The sequence below is a fragment of the Malaya genurostris genome, chromosome 1 (genome assembly GCF_030247185.1).
Source record: "Malaya genurostris strain Urasoe2022 chromosome 1, Malgen_1.1, whole genome shotgun sequence".
Classification (NCBI taxonomy): Eukaryota; Metazoa; Arthropoda; class Insecta; order Diptera; family Culicidae; genus Malaya; species Malaya genurostris.
Genome location: NC_080570.1, coordinates 118,942,462 through 118,957,048, shown reverse-complemented (window position 1 = coordinate 118,957,048; position 14,587 = coordinate 118,942,462). Strand labels below are relative to the sequence as shown.

General features: G+C 38.1%; 1 protein-coding gene across 6 annotated transcripts in view; it reads left to right on the top strand.

Annotated features, from left to right (window-relative positions):
• LOC131425593 (myosin heavy chain 95F) overlaps window positions 1-14,587 on the top strand; it is a 96,301-nt gene that overhangs the window by 64,468 nt on the left and 17,246 nt on the right. For all 6 annotated transcript variants that reach the window (XM_058587605.1, XM_058587608.1, XM_058587603.1 and 3 more), the window contains 3 exons: window positions 5,258-5,602; window positions 13,266-13,339; window positions 13,437-14,556. In XM_058587605.1, coding sequence (XP_058443588.1) covers window positions 5,419-5,602; window positions 13,266-13,339; window positions 13,437-14,556 — 1,378 coding nt within the window. In that variant the 5' untranslated portion in view covers window positions 5,258-5,418. The remainder of the gene's footprint in view (window positions 1-5,257; window positions 5,603-13,265; window positions 13,340-13,436; window positions 14,557-14,587) is intronic.

Below are 14,587 nucleotides of genomic sequence, written 5' to 3'. Positions count from 1 at the left end.
CCGCACAGTAATTGCATTGCTTTCATTTTCCACGGAAGCTAGTCTAGAAAACTGCCAACAGAAACGGGTTTCAGCTGGCATTTCCTGATAATCTAAGCTATGCAGTTAGCTTCACCCCGTCGGTTCGGCGCTGCTTTGGTCCGTGAGCAAACGAACGAACGCCGGTCGATTGCACAAGACCGACAACGGTAGACCGGAAAGCCGGACAAAGAGGAAGTCATGGAAAAAATCAATTTTACTGGCCTATTAACCTGGCACATACCAACAACAAATCAACGGGTTACCAAACGACTGCATTGACCGACTGTACTGGAAAGCGGGATCATCGATTGGACTGCAGTTTCGGGTCATACAGGGTATAAAATATGAACGATCTGGAAAGGCTGTTCGGTTATGAAGCTGGGACGTTTGCGATGGCTTTGGTACAGCTACTTGAAAGGAATTTTTAAAGTTTGGGGTTTTGCGTGGTAAATTCTGAGTAGCCGGTTGCTGAGAGTAAAAATATGTTAACTCAATCGAAATCCGATGTCTCATTTCGTATACAGAGCAAATCGTGTTCCGAGGTCACAGTTTCATCAACTAGCCCCTCTTCAATGTGATCGTGTCATCAAATGGATTCAAACATTACATAAAGGCTTTCAGGCGTAAATAACAAACAACGACCAAAGTAATAGCAAATTTTTCAATCATATCAGGATTTGTTATTTCTAAGCTGTCATTGTCATTGCAATAATGAATATTTATTTGATACTTTATCAAAGGAATCAAGAAATAGTATAATAACTGTTTAACAACAAAATTAGTTATTGCATCTCATTTTGTTAATGATGAAATTGTTGAATGTTTATAATATTATTGTATTCTGAATGTTAAAAAAAAACTCTCTGAAAAATTGATCTCCTAGAAATATTTTACTCATGGTTTGATATCACAATGACCGAATTTGCTATATTGTTGATATTCTCTTTTGCAGATTTAGTTATTATTTGTGATATTTTAAATATTTCTTCCAAGCAAAACAATGTTAAACTTTTCCATAGAGTTATTTGGTTTCAATATTAAAGTTTGCCAATCACTTCTACCCGGGTTGCATCCAATGTCATATTTTTTGCCAGTCGCATTTTAACCTTCTACCTTAACAACCATCCATTTATATCCTTTGGAAATAGTAGATATGGCACACATCTGAATATTTCTCCTATAGACGCTCCTACATAAAACACTAATAATAAGAATGGAAAGATTATTTATACAGTTAGTCATACTAATAAGACGTACTATGTTTTTTTATAAGTCGGATTTTATAAGTCTGCTTATTCCTTTAACAGTCCCCGAAAACTTGATCCAGATTTGACTTCCGGTTGCGGTATTACAGCGCGATAAGTAAAAAATGCTCAATTTCATGAGTATTTTTTCACAAGTGACGGCGAAACGAGGTGCAAATTTCTATAAAACTTACTGGTAAATTCATCTAGTTTGCAGATCTTGTTAGTTAGTCGTTATATCAATCTACATTGGCACTATAAGTCCCCGGTTTCCGGTTTCGAAAGCACTGATAATAGTTAAGGGAAGCTCGGATAACGGAACTGACTTCGATTTCTCAGCAACGGTTGAATCGATTTTCATAAATCTGGATTCAAATTAAAGCTCTCATTGTCATTCAATTTCATCCAGATTCGATTCTCGGTTCCGAAATTATATGGCGATGAGTGTTCAAAATTTTAAACCGTCATACTAAACGACGATGAAAAATCGGTACATGCTGGTACGGAAGAAGAAAACATCACCGCCTTTGCGAACGAATCGTGCTTTGTTCAATTTCGTGTAGCGTGCAGCGTTGCCAAATCTATATTTTTCAGGAGAAAAATTTGTAAATCTGTATCGAGGGATCCAAATTCTGTTGAAAACCCTTAAAGTTTAAACTTAACTTCTACTACTCCATAACAGTTCAACTAGAACCGCTAGGCAGATGACACACGAAGGCGACGACTTTGATGCTTGTTAATAAATAAAGTCAACTATCTTGGGTCCCATAAACGGACTTGAACATTATCAACTAGTTCAAAATTTGAAAAAAGTTTACAGAAAAATTTGTTTTCTTGTTCAAATATTAAAAATTTGATTTCATTTAATCATTAAAACGAATTGCCGAAAGAAACATTTAAAAAACTGAGGTTATTGTAAAATTGATTTTGCAATTTCTCTTTCAACAAAACCATACCATTCTTAAAAAATGATTATTTTTTAAAGAAACTTTTACATATCAGAAAGAGAAAAAGAAAAATCCGCGTAAAAAAACGGTGTAACTTTGGAAATCTGTGAAAAAACGGTATAACTTCAGAAATCCGCGTGAAAAAAGACCGCATAAGTTAAAAAATTAATGTCTAAAAAGATAACGCGTAACTTCAGAAATACGCGTAAAAACCTCGAAGTTTCGTAAATCCGCGAAATACGCGCACTTTCAAAAATCCGCTTAAAACATTGCGTAAAAACGCGCAACTTCGGAAATTCATGTGAAAAATCGGCGTAATTTCGGGAATACACGTAGAAAAAAAAAACACGTAACTTTGGAGATCCACCTGAAAAAGCCGTAACTTTAGAAATACGAGTAAAAAACCGCATAATATTGGAAAACCGTGTAAAAACCGAGAGGCACAAACCAACACGACTGCCCGGGTAGATGTAACAGATCGGCTGAAAAGGTCGTATCGTTTCTATGAGAGGGCGCCACTAGAATTAAATCCATACCATTTTCAGTTAGTACCAACCTTCAAAAGATACGTGTATAAATTTGACAGCTGTCTGATTATTAGTTTGTGAGATATTGCATTTTGAGTGAAGTTACTTTTGTTATTGTGAAAAAACTGGAAAAAAAGGAATTTCGTGTGTTGATGAAACACTACTTTTTGATGAAAAAAAGTGCCGCCGATACCAAAAAATGGCTTGATGAGTGTTATCCAGACTCTGCACCGGGCGAAGCAACAATTCGTAAGTGGTTTGCAAAATTTCGTACTGGTCATATGAGCACCGAAGACGATGAACGCAGTGGACGTCCAAAAGAGGCTGTTACCGATGAAAACGTGAAAAAAATCACAAAATGATTTTCAATGACCGTAAAGTGAAGTTGATCGAGATAGCTGACACCCTAAAGATATCAAAGGAACGTGTTGGACATATTATCTGAGCAGTGTTTGGAGCTGTTATATAGAAATAAAACCGATTATTTTCGTCGATATATAACAATGGACGAAACATGGCTCCATCACTTCACTCCGGAGTCCAATCGACAGACAGCTGAGTGGACTGCACGCAATGAACCGAACCCAAAGCGTGGAAAGACTCAACAATCGGCCGGTAAGGTTATGGCGTCTGTATTTTGGGATTCGCATGGTATAATTTTCATCGACTACCTTGAAAAGGGAAAAACCATCAACAGTAACTATTATATAGCGTTATTACAGCGTTTGAAGGACGAAATTAAAAAAAAAAACGGCCTCATTTGAAGAAGAAAAAAGTTTTGTTTCATCAAAACAATGCACCGTGTCACAAGTCGATGAAAACCATGCTGAAATTGAACGAATTGGGCTTCGAATTGCTCCCTCATCCACCGTATTCTCCAGATTTGCCCCCCAGTGACTTTTTCCTGTTCTCAGAAGCAATAAAGAGGTAATCGCTGAAACTGAGGCCTATTTTGAGGCAAAGGACAAATCGTACTACAAAAATGGCATCGAAAAGTTGGAAGATCGCTATAATCGCTGTATCGCCTCTGATGGCAATTATGTTGAATAATAAAAACGAATTTTGGCAAAAAAATGTGTGTTTCTATTAAACGATACGAACTTTTCAGCCGAACTGTTAAATAACGGATCAGGGTCATTTCGCCGAATGTCATTTCGCCGAAAGAAGCATTTCGCGGAATTCTTCATTAGTCTTAATATCGTGATTGGAATTGATAAAAAAGACAAGTAAACACATTCCGACGGCGGGTCGGCGGCCAACTCAGCTGGCGTTGCCTCGCCGGCTTTGTGGCGCCGAGCCATCTTGGCATCGGTTATCAATTATCCAGAAGATTTAAAAACAAATAGATATATTTGATGAATAACCAGAATTTGCAGTTTTCTAATAAATTATGTTATGTATTCAAAATTACCCTTTTGTAAAAAATGACCCTATCGGCGATACGACTTTCGACGAAACGACTCTCGGCAAAATGATTCGCTCGCGGAAATAACAAACAAAAATCAAAATAATAACAAATTTTACCATCATCTCTTGTCTTGATGCTGCTGAGCTGTCATAGCGATACTTGATAATTTTTCGATATTTCATCGAAGGATCCCAACAATTGTATAATATCTGTTTAGTATCAAAACTAGTTGTTTTATCTTATTTCGTTATTGATGAGTAACTCCAATTTAATTAAGTTCAATTGATCCAGTAGTTCTATCTTTAAATAAAATACAATTTAATAAACTGCATCAGAATCAGATACGATAAATACTTATAAAATAAAATAAATATTATTCTATTCTGACAGCTGGAATATCAAATAACTGAATAATTAGTCCTCTATAAATATTTTGTTCCTGCTTTGATATTAAAATGAAGGAATTTTATATTTTCTTGCTGTTTTCTCATTCAGAATTTGTTATGATGTTTGATGTTTGTTAAATTCTACCATTGAGACGTTTGGTTTTAATAATAAAACTTGTTTGCTAATCACTTCTACCCGGGTGCGGTAGCATTAATTTTCTATTCAGTAAAGCAAAGTTTCATTGAACGCCACCGCAATTTGTTCTAATCTTCTGGTCGAGTTTCCACGTTTCCAGCCAATTACATTTACAGAATTCGCGCAGTTCTCATCAGTAGTCTGTCTCGCTCTCTCTCAGCGGCGATGACACATTTACGGAACTGCAATCGCGATTTAGAATCACGGACGCTCGAACACACGAAGGAAGGCAAGGTCAAATCCATCAAATGCTGTCGCACTTAGTTTTGCTAGGGCGGACTATTTTCGCGCTCGCTATCAGGTTACACCTCTTTGGATTGATATGTCTTCCAATCAACACTTCCAGTAGTTAGTCGATGGCACAGTCAAAACGGATGACTAATTTGGGCAAGGGATGCTTCTTTTTGTGGCGGTGGTGTAACCAAGAATTAGTGAAATTTCCTGACTTCCCCAGCTTATTTCAGAGTACCAACGCAGATAACACTAATCTTATCTAAAATGAGCATTTTCTCTCTCTTCCACCCGTAGATTACTGACAGGTCTCACCCTCCACCATCACCACCATCATCATCATCGCGAATCGCGAGTTGCGAGTAGCGAGAAACGGCCGAATCGTGGCTAGTGTCCGGGCAGCGACCCAGCCAGTCGTCACCATATAGTACGCGAACGAGGTCACACCCGACGACACCATGTGGGACTCCCAGCTGGTGTGGGCTCGGGATTCCCACCAGGGCTACATCCAAGGTCGGATCACGGAGATCGGTGCCGACGAGTACGAGGTGCAACCACTGGACAGCAAACAACCCCGGCGGAACTGCATCCTGGAGGATATCTTCGCGTCCTGTGAGGCCGTGTCCGATCACGATGATAACTGTAAGTATGATGAATGTGCTCGTTAAACGGGGTGGGTGGTAAATGCTCCCAGGTAGATCTCGTTCGGAAGTAAATGTTCGTTTTAAAAGGTAATTGTTTATGCCGAGTTACTGCCTTCCCCAACGGTGTGCTGTGCGGGTGTGTGTGGTGTAATAGACGCTTGTACTACTAATTGATGTGTGAAGTAATACATCATGCAGGCGGGCATTGTTTTCCGAGTTTTGCATGGCAACTGGCGCATGCACCCTGCCCATGCCAGTACTCCAAACTATGTTGCTCAACATTGCGCGAGATTACACGAACGTAAATGTCTCAACTAACGTTCGTAAAACAATATAAAATCAACATCGTCGTTGCCGTTTGCCGCCCCCGGAGATGTTCAATTGGACACCGACATGTGTCACCGCATCAAAGAGTCGCGAAAAAAAAATCTGAGATTGATTAGAATGGTACACTTGTCAGGCTTGCAGAGTGTGTGTTTGGTAGTCGTAAATTATGTGACGTAAATCAAGGTGGCAAAGAACAGCTGATACTGTTCCTCTCAGACGAAAGCGGGATCAGATAAGCAGCGGAACAATGCAATGGAATTTGGTTGCAAGTTGAGTGCAACCGCCGTAACGCACTGCTGCATATATTCATTCAATGACAATGCTTGACAATCATTAGAATTCTATCTTTTTATACGTGTGTATGCGATAATCTCTTGTATGTATTCAAGAACTGTTAGTCAGTGGTTCATGCGTGCGATAAAGAAAGCAACCCGTGATCACAGTACCCGAGTAAAGATATATACATCAATATGGTAGGAATCTGATTAAAGCGTATTTGGATTTACATTGAAGTTTTGAAAACAGCGTCTCGAAATAGTAATAGGACTGAGTAAATTTGGAGTCTAAGTTTGAAGAACAGAAAATAGATTTTTATTCAAAAAAAATATCTCATTTTGCAAACAATCTGTACGTGCGGGAAATTCAGCCATCCATTTATATCATTTGAGAATATTAACAGTGAAATCGTCTTCGAAGAGTGCCTCCGAAAATGTCTTTTGCCAGTTTTATAGCAGAATTATCAAAACAACACATTTTTTGTAGTTTGGCATCTTGTCACTATTCAATAGTGACGAAGAAATAGTACGAGGAATATAATGTCACTGTGGTATTTTGTCACTGTCCAGAGCTCTGAACGATCGAAGAATTTTAGACAATTAATTAAGGGAGAGTCAAAATGATTCGCCCAACTAAATTCAGTTCTCCTGGTATCGACGACAATTTTCACCTTACTCAATAATTTAGAGTCTAAGTTTAAAGATCAGAAGATAGATTTTTATTCAAAAAAAAAATCTTTTGGCAAGCAATCTGTACGTGCGGTAAAACTAACCACCCATTTAGTTCAGTCGGCATTATTAACAGTGAAATCGACTTCGAAGAGTGCCTCCGAAAATGCCTTTTGTTAGCTTCAAAGCAGAATTATCAAAACCAACACATTTTTTATCGATTTGACATCTTGTCACTATTCAATAGTGACGAAGAAATAGTACGGGAAAAATAACGCCACTATGGTATTTTGTCGCTGTGCCAAGCTTTGAACGATCGAGGAATTTTGGACAATAATGAAGGGAGTGTTAAAATGATTCGCCCAACTGAATTCAGTTCTCCTGTTATCGACGACAATTTTCAGTTGCTCATTCGTTTGAAGAATGTTCGACGACGACTATATATACGTTCTCGTGATACTGTTATGATATCTATAGTTATGAGTTCTCAAATGGAAATTAAACAAAAATTTACTCCTTTGCAAAATGAAAGTCTAACAAATTAAACCATACTATAAACTTTTGTGGAAACATACAAAAGTTGTTTAGAAACCATTTCCTTCTCTCAAAGAAAGAAAAAAACTATTTTTTACTCATCGCGCAATAGCTCAGAAAATTTGCTCGGTAATTTGATAATGCCACAATATTAATTTGAACGTTGTAAGTTCAATTGAAAACGATGGTTGAATAGAAAAAATACACTTGAAGCAAAATCCTGGCTTGATGAAGAGTTTCCGAATTTTACTGCACTTGGGATTCTCAGAAATGGCGGACCGATTTTCTCAAACTTTGAATCAAATGGAAGCTCTCTTGCTTTTATAGTCTACTGTTGAATTTTATCCGGATCGATCTTCCGGCTCGAGAGTAACAGGGTAATATGTGCAACTTTTCTAAAACAGACGAATTCGATTTTCTCAGAGATTGCTTTATCAATTTCCGTCAACTTAGATTCAAATGAAAGGCGCTGCAGTCCCATAGCCTGCTATTGAATTTCATCCGCATTTGACCTCCGATTCCGGATAAAATGTGCTTGAAAATAAAAAAAAAGGGCACTTGATTTTCTCAGAGACCGTCCCACAAAATTTCACAAGCCTAGGAAAGGTCATTCAATCCCATAGAGCCCTATCGAGTTTCTTCCGGATACGACTTATGGTTCCGGAATTACAGGGTGATAAGCATACAAATTTCAATTTCAAGAGCGTATTTCTTTATATTACACTGAAAAATCGAACCAAATACTTATAAATCTTCAAGTTTGACAAGTCTGGATAGTGGATGAATACATTCGTTTAGGGTATATTGGATCTTCGTTCCCTTGTCTCCAAACCGTAAATTACTCCAAATTCTCAGAAACGGCGTTACCGATTATCACAAATTATACTCAAATGAAAAGTTTTACGGTCTCATAGACTGCCATTGACTTTTGTTCATATCCGACTTCCGGTTCCAGAACAACTGATTTAAACCGTCCTTTAGAGTGACTTGGCAAAAAAACGAAGAAGTTAGCTCGAAAGGTTGTGCTAGTGTATAGTTGAAAAAACTTTTTTCTTATTGAAGATTTAAAGAAGAGTTTTTTTAAGAATCCCTTATTGATATTTATGAAAACATTAGTTAGATGAGAAAGACATTATTACACCACTACGTGGATTAAAGCAGGCTTTTCGACTTTCGACGTTTATCATATACAGATAAAAAAGGCGAGAGGCGTTCTCATGGCCATCCAGAAAATGAAGGGGAAGCAATGGTTCGTTATTCACGCCACCGTCCATTGGTTCGGTGTCTTTGTTTTTGGCGGAAACATCGTTACAACTGTGCTGGGTACTTGCTTCTACATTGGTTACAGTTGATGGTTTCGTTGATGAGAGTGTTTAATTGTTGCTGATGGCTATTTCAGAAGTGCTGAGGCTGCTTAGGGATAGTGTAGAAGAAGTACTTCGGTTACTTGGAGCCACAGTAGAAGGAGTATCGTTGAACTTGAAGGTAGAGGATTTCTTGTCCGGTTTTTGACAACGCTTGCCGTAGTAATCAGATTGTTGGTAATATTAACATGTGACCAGTTGATTGTGGTAGGTGACAAGCGTTTTATACGGACTGCTTGTGTCCTAACCGAATGTCACATAAGAAGGTATAGCCTCGTTTGAGCGCATGCGTAACAAATGTACACCTTTGAGGATAACTCGGCAAAAATTCTTGCGAATTTATTTTTGAATGGAAGTTTCTTCCACGTTATTACTCTTTAAGCAACACACAACGAAAAATCAATTTAAATTTGCATCTCAATAAATGCAAAAGGAGAGTCACAATTTACTTAAATTTACATCTGAATGCATGTAAATAATAATTTACATTTAAATTTACAGCGAAATAAACACAAAACCTAGATTTACATGTTAATGGATGTAATATTCTGTTATCTTCCAAGGAAATACGGCTTGCTTGAATTTACGTCATGTGTAATTTTCTTTTTTTTCTAAGAGTGAAAGCGTCAAGATCTCGTATCAAAGGTCGAATCTTGCACTACCAGGTGGTTAACAGTAGTTGTAGTTTTTCGGGCTGGCGCTAGGGCCGGTAGCTTTCATTCATTAGGTTTGCTCATTTTTACACCGTCCTATTGTCTGCATTACTATACTGTACTTTGTTTCTGTCGTCCTGTGAAAGCGAACTCTTGGGAGTGGAATGGATTATTTCGTTGTTTCACAGAGAAAATAGTATTTGCTTATTTGAATTGTAAATTTGGCACCATCTTTGAAATCGAATTAGATGTTTTGACGTAGGACTACGTCCTTCTTTACTATGATTGGGTGCATTTTCAAAATTTCACAGCACGAAAGTGTAACGAAATTACTCCAGATTAGATTTCCTAATTCCCAATTAGAGAATGTTCTTTAATTCTTTCACGAAACGAATGGAAAAAGGTGTGAGATTGTTGTTAATACCATGTTTGTTACGTAAACATTGTTAAAATAGTGAAAAAATAGGTCCAAACACGAAACATCAAAATCAACCGAATCTTTCAAAAGCCCTTGTTGCACATTTGCCAGCTCCAGTCTATGAAAATCCATGGACAGAGATACATCGAGTGCACATACCGCCATCTACGTCAAGACAGTGGAACTACACCCGGCATTATTCAACTGCGAATATGAGGCTCCGTTCCTCAAGTCTAAACGCAAGAAAAACAACAACTAGGGTAACAGAGATTTTTTGGCCACTTCATATATTTTGGCCACCTAACAAACTTTATGAATTTAATCGATGTTAAGTGACCCACGTTGCATTAATTTGAAGCTAATCACATTAAATTACCTATTGCGGAAGAGTTTTTCAAAGATATTACAACATTTGGTGAATGTTTTTAAAGAGTGGGCCGAAATAAAATCGATCCTAAAGTGGGCTTCTGTGAGCATATCACCTGTTGGACGTTCGCAGTGTGAGTTTCACTTCAAACAAGAACGATTGCGTCATCCATCTGCTGGTCGTTTGCATTGGAGAAAAAGAAAAGGAAAAGTGGACAACGATGGGGAACATTCTGCAAAATCAACCCTTCTAAGGGCTCTAAATGTTATCTTAAGAACTACACCCGTTCTTCTTTTGAAATCGAAAGGTAAACAAACGAGCGCCTATAAAGCTAGCATTTGACAGCATCGCGTTCGAGAAAAATCTTCTGAACAGTGTTTAATATCGTAGAGAATTTCACAAATTGGTCCTTCTGAATGCCGGAAATGAATCCCGTACTGCATTTTGATAGTTTCTTTCAATGAAATATGCAAATCCGAAATGAAATATTCGACATCAAAATTCTATATGTTGCTATTTTTGTAGCTTTGTGAAAAAGCTACAAAGGAGATCACGTAAAAAGAAAGCTATCAACCAAAATTGGGTTAGTTTTAAATCAATCGGCATTGTGAGCAGTTCGAGCGATTGCGTCATCCAGTTGCTGGTCGTTTGCTTCAGAGAAAAAGATAACGATGGCAAAATTATACAAAATCAGCCGTTCTAATGGTCCTAAATATTATCCAAAAAATTATTAAGATGACTTCTTTGCAAATCGGAGGTGAAAATCATCAGTTTAGTACAAATCTAGAAAAATTTGTTTAGCTTTTTGCACTTTTCGCTGAGCAAAATTCGCACCAAACGAGCGCAAATAAAGCTAGCATTTGGCTGCATCACGTTCGAGAGAAATGTTCCGAACAGTGATCAATGTCGTAGAGAATTCCACAAATTGGTCATTCTGAAATGAAATGGAAATGGAAATGAATCCCTTACTGCATTTTGATAGTTTCTTTCATTGAAATATGCAAATCCGAAATTATATAATGGACATTAAAATGTTATATATTGCTATTTTTGTAGCCCATTTGTAAAAATGCTACAAAGGAAATCACGCACAAAAAATCTCTTAACTCTTAATCAGTATTGTGAGCAGTTCGAGCAATTGCGTCATGCAGCTGCTGGTCGTTTGCATTGTAGAAAAAGGTAATGATGGGGAACATTATACAAAGTCAGCCGTTCTAATGGCGCTAGATGTTATCTTTATTATCTATAGAAATATTAAGATTACTTTGTTGCAAATCGAAGGTAAACATTATCAGTTTACTGCAAATCTAGAATAATTTGGTTAGCATTGGCCACAATTTGGCCCTTCTGAAAGCCGAAAATAAATCCGGTACAGCATTTTGATAGCTTCCTTCACTGAAATTTGTATAAAATATTGAAATATATGAGCAATGAGTAATGATTTCTTATAGATCAAGGCTCAAACTTAGTCAAATGACTTTGACTGGTGACCTTTCCAGGACTCCAAAACCACTAGCGGTCCTTTTCAGAACTTCAAAAGTGACGTGAAGAATTTATTTAGAAAACTGTCTTAAACTGCCGTTCTAATTCCTAGACTACAAACGAAATCTTCCGAAACCGAAAGGTTCTTTTCAGCACTACAAAATCTTAAATGATCAAACGTAATCAAATCAGTTAATATCTATACACATCTCCAATGCAGTCCTACGTCAATTTCGCGGCTATGTCTGTAACATTACCTACTCCAAATAGTTTTTGTTTGTTTTGGTTTTAAATGTGTATCGTTAGTTGACTGATGTTCTTTACTGGGCAATTATGGGAAATAATTGTTATTACTTTTTTAAATTGAAGTGTGACGAACGATGTTCCTTCACTACGTTCGTCAAAGTCAAATTCCTCAGTAGTTAAAATTGAAAAAAAAAATCTTGTTCTGATTGTTTCGAAAACAGAATGGAGTTCTTCGCCGACTCTTTCTAACGCTACGTAAATTCGTTGAAACGAGATAGATTTAAGCTCAATATCGTTTTAGTCGTAAATTATTGAGATTCAATTAGCATGGCCCAAAATTTTTGGCTTTAAACCTCTTTGGATTGAACAAGAAATACGGCCTCGTCGCTTCAGGTTTGGAAACTATGATGCATGTTGTTTTTTTTTTCAAATTCCATTTATAAAAAAAAACATTTCAAAATAAATTCTCTTCACTGTTGAGTCGAAGACAAAACGTAAAGGAAAGTTCAAAATAAAACTTTCTACAGATAAAAGTACGTGTGATGAACAACGGTACAAAAATGAACATTTTCAGCAGAAAAAATAACGACAGTTTTTAAATTATCGAGTCTTTTTTGCAATTTTAATTATTCATAACTTTTCTAAATAACAATGAATATTTTTGGTTATAGTATGAACCGTAGAGAGACATCTCCGACAGAGATAAAAATCCGCTTGGTTCATGTTGATAAGTATAATAGTTATGAAATGCGAGTGTGACACCCTGTAGAAAAAAACGTGGTTTCGAGAAAAAGCCGATCAAAGTTTTTACTCATGAAAAAATTAGCTTAGGCGCGCACCGTCCTCTCTTTCCTCTACCAAATTCGGGAATAATTCTATATAATTTCTAACTAGACAATTTTCTATCAACTTATGGGAAATTTTTGTTTTTGATTTTTTGAAAATTAAAACCAAAAATCGAATCCCGAACGGAAAAATTGCAGTTTTGTGGTCGGGCATTTTATTTTTTTTTGCTCTCGTTAGCCCCGCCTTGTTGACTGTAAACGTTTAATGACGCAGTTTTACTGTTTTGCATCTCCTTCCTTTGTGTGTTAGGCTATGATTAATGTGAATTAAAGTTCTGAAAGCGAAGAAGTGAAAGCTTGCACAATGCATTAAATCAGTCAACTTTTAAAACAATTATCAATATTTGGAAGTGTCAGGAAGTCAACCAATCATATCTCTGACATTCCCAACCTGCCTTTTTTTCTGAAATGCAATTTGATAGCCGGATCGTTTTCAATTCAAATTACTAATAATTTTTCTCCCATTGCTCTCCACCCACAGGCGAATTAATGTTCCTAAATGAGGCTACTCTGCTAGACAATATCAAGAACCGCTACTACAAAGACAAAATTTACGTAAGTATTTTTCATACTTGTTAACCTGTAGAGAGTGCCGCCCCGTCTAACACGCTTCTATTTTTTTTTCATCCTCCCTCCATCCACATCAAAACAGACATACGTAGCAAATATACTAATCGCGGTCAATCCGTACAAAGAAATCCGGGACCTGTACTCGAAGGCAACCATCAAGCGATACAATGGCAAATCCCTGGGAGAACTGCCCCCGCACGTGTACGCCATTGCCGACAAGGCGATCCGGGATATGCGCGTCCTGAAGGTATCCCAGTCGATCATCGTATCCGGTGAGTCCGGTGCCGGTAAAACCGAAAGTACCAAGTACCTGCTGAGGTACCTGTGCGATGCGGCTGCGACGGCCGGACCGATCGAGCAGAAAATCCTGGACGCGAATCCAATTCTGGAAGCATTCGGCAATGCCAAAACGACCCGTAACAACAACAGCTCACGGTTCGGGAAGTTCATCGAGGTGCACTACGACAGCAAGTGTCAGGTTGTGGGAGGATACATTTCTCACTATCTGCTGGAGAAAAGCAGGATCTGTACGCAGAGTGCGGAAGAACGGAACTATCATGTTTTCTATTTGCTGTGTGCGGGAGCACCACAGCAACTGCGGGATAAATTGTTGATAGGGAAACCGGATGACTACCGGTACCTGGCGGGTTGTACGCAGTATTTTTCGACGTCGCAAACGGACCGGAAGATTCCAAACTCGCAAAAATCGAAGGATCATTTGAGCAGGGGATCACTGAAGGATCCCATACTGGATGACTACAATGATTTTCAAGATTTGGATCAAGCACTGGCCAGGTTGGGGCTTTCCGATGTTCAAAAATTCCAGATTTATGGTTTGGTGGCAGCGGTCCTTCATTTGGGTAATATCTGTTTCGAGGAAAATCCAGAAGATGCCAAGGGAGGCTGTCGGGTGACGCACGGATCGGAAAAAGCGCTAGTTATCACTGGCAGTCTGATCGGATTGGATCCGTCCGAATTGAGACAAGCTCTGGTGTCCAGAGTGATGCAAAGTAAGGGCGGTGGTATCAAGGGAACCGTCATCATGGTCCCCCTGAAGGTGTACGAAGCGAACAACGCCCGAGATGCGTTGGCAAAGGCACTGTACTCGCGACTGTTCGATTACATTGTGCAGCTGATCAATCAGAACATTCCGTTCCAGGCATCCAGTTACTACATTGGAGTGTTGGATATTGCCGGTTTTGGTAAGATTTTTCTGAATCGAAATGTTGAAAG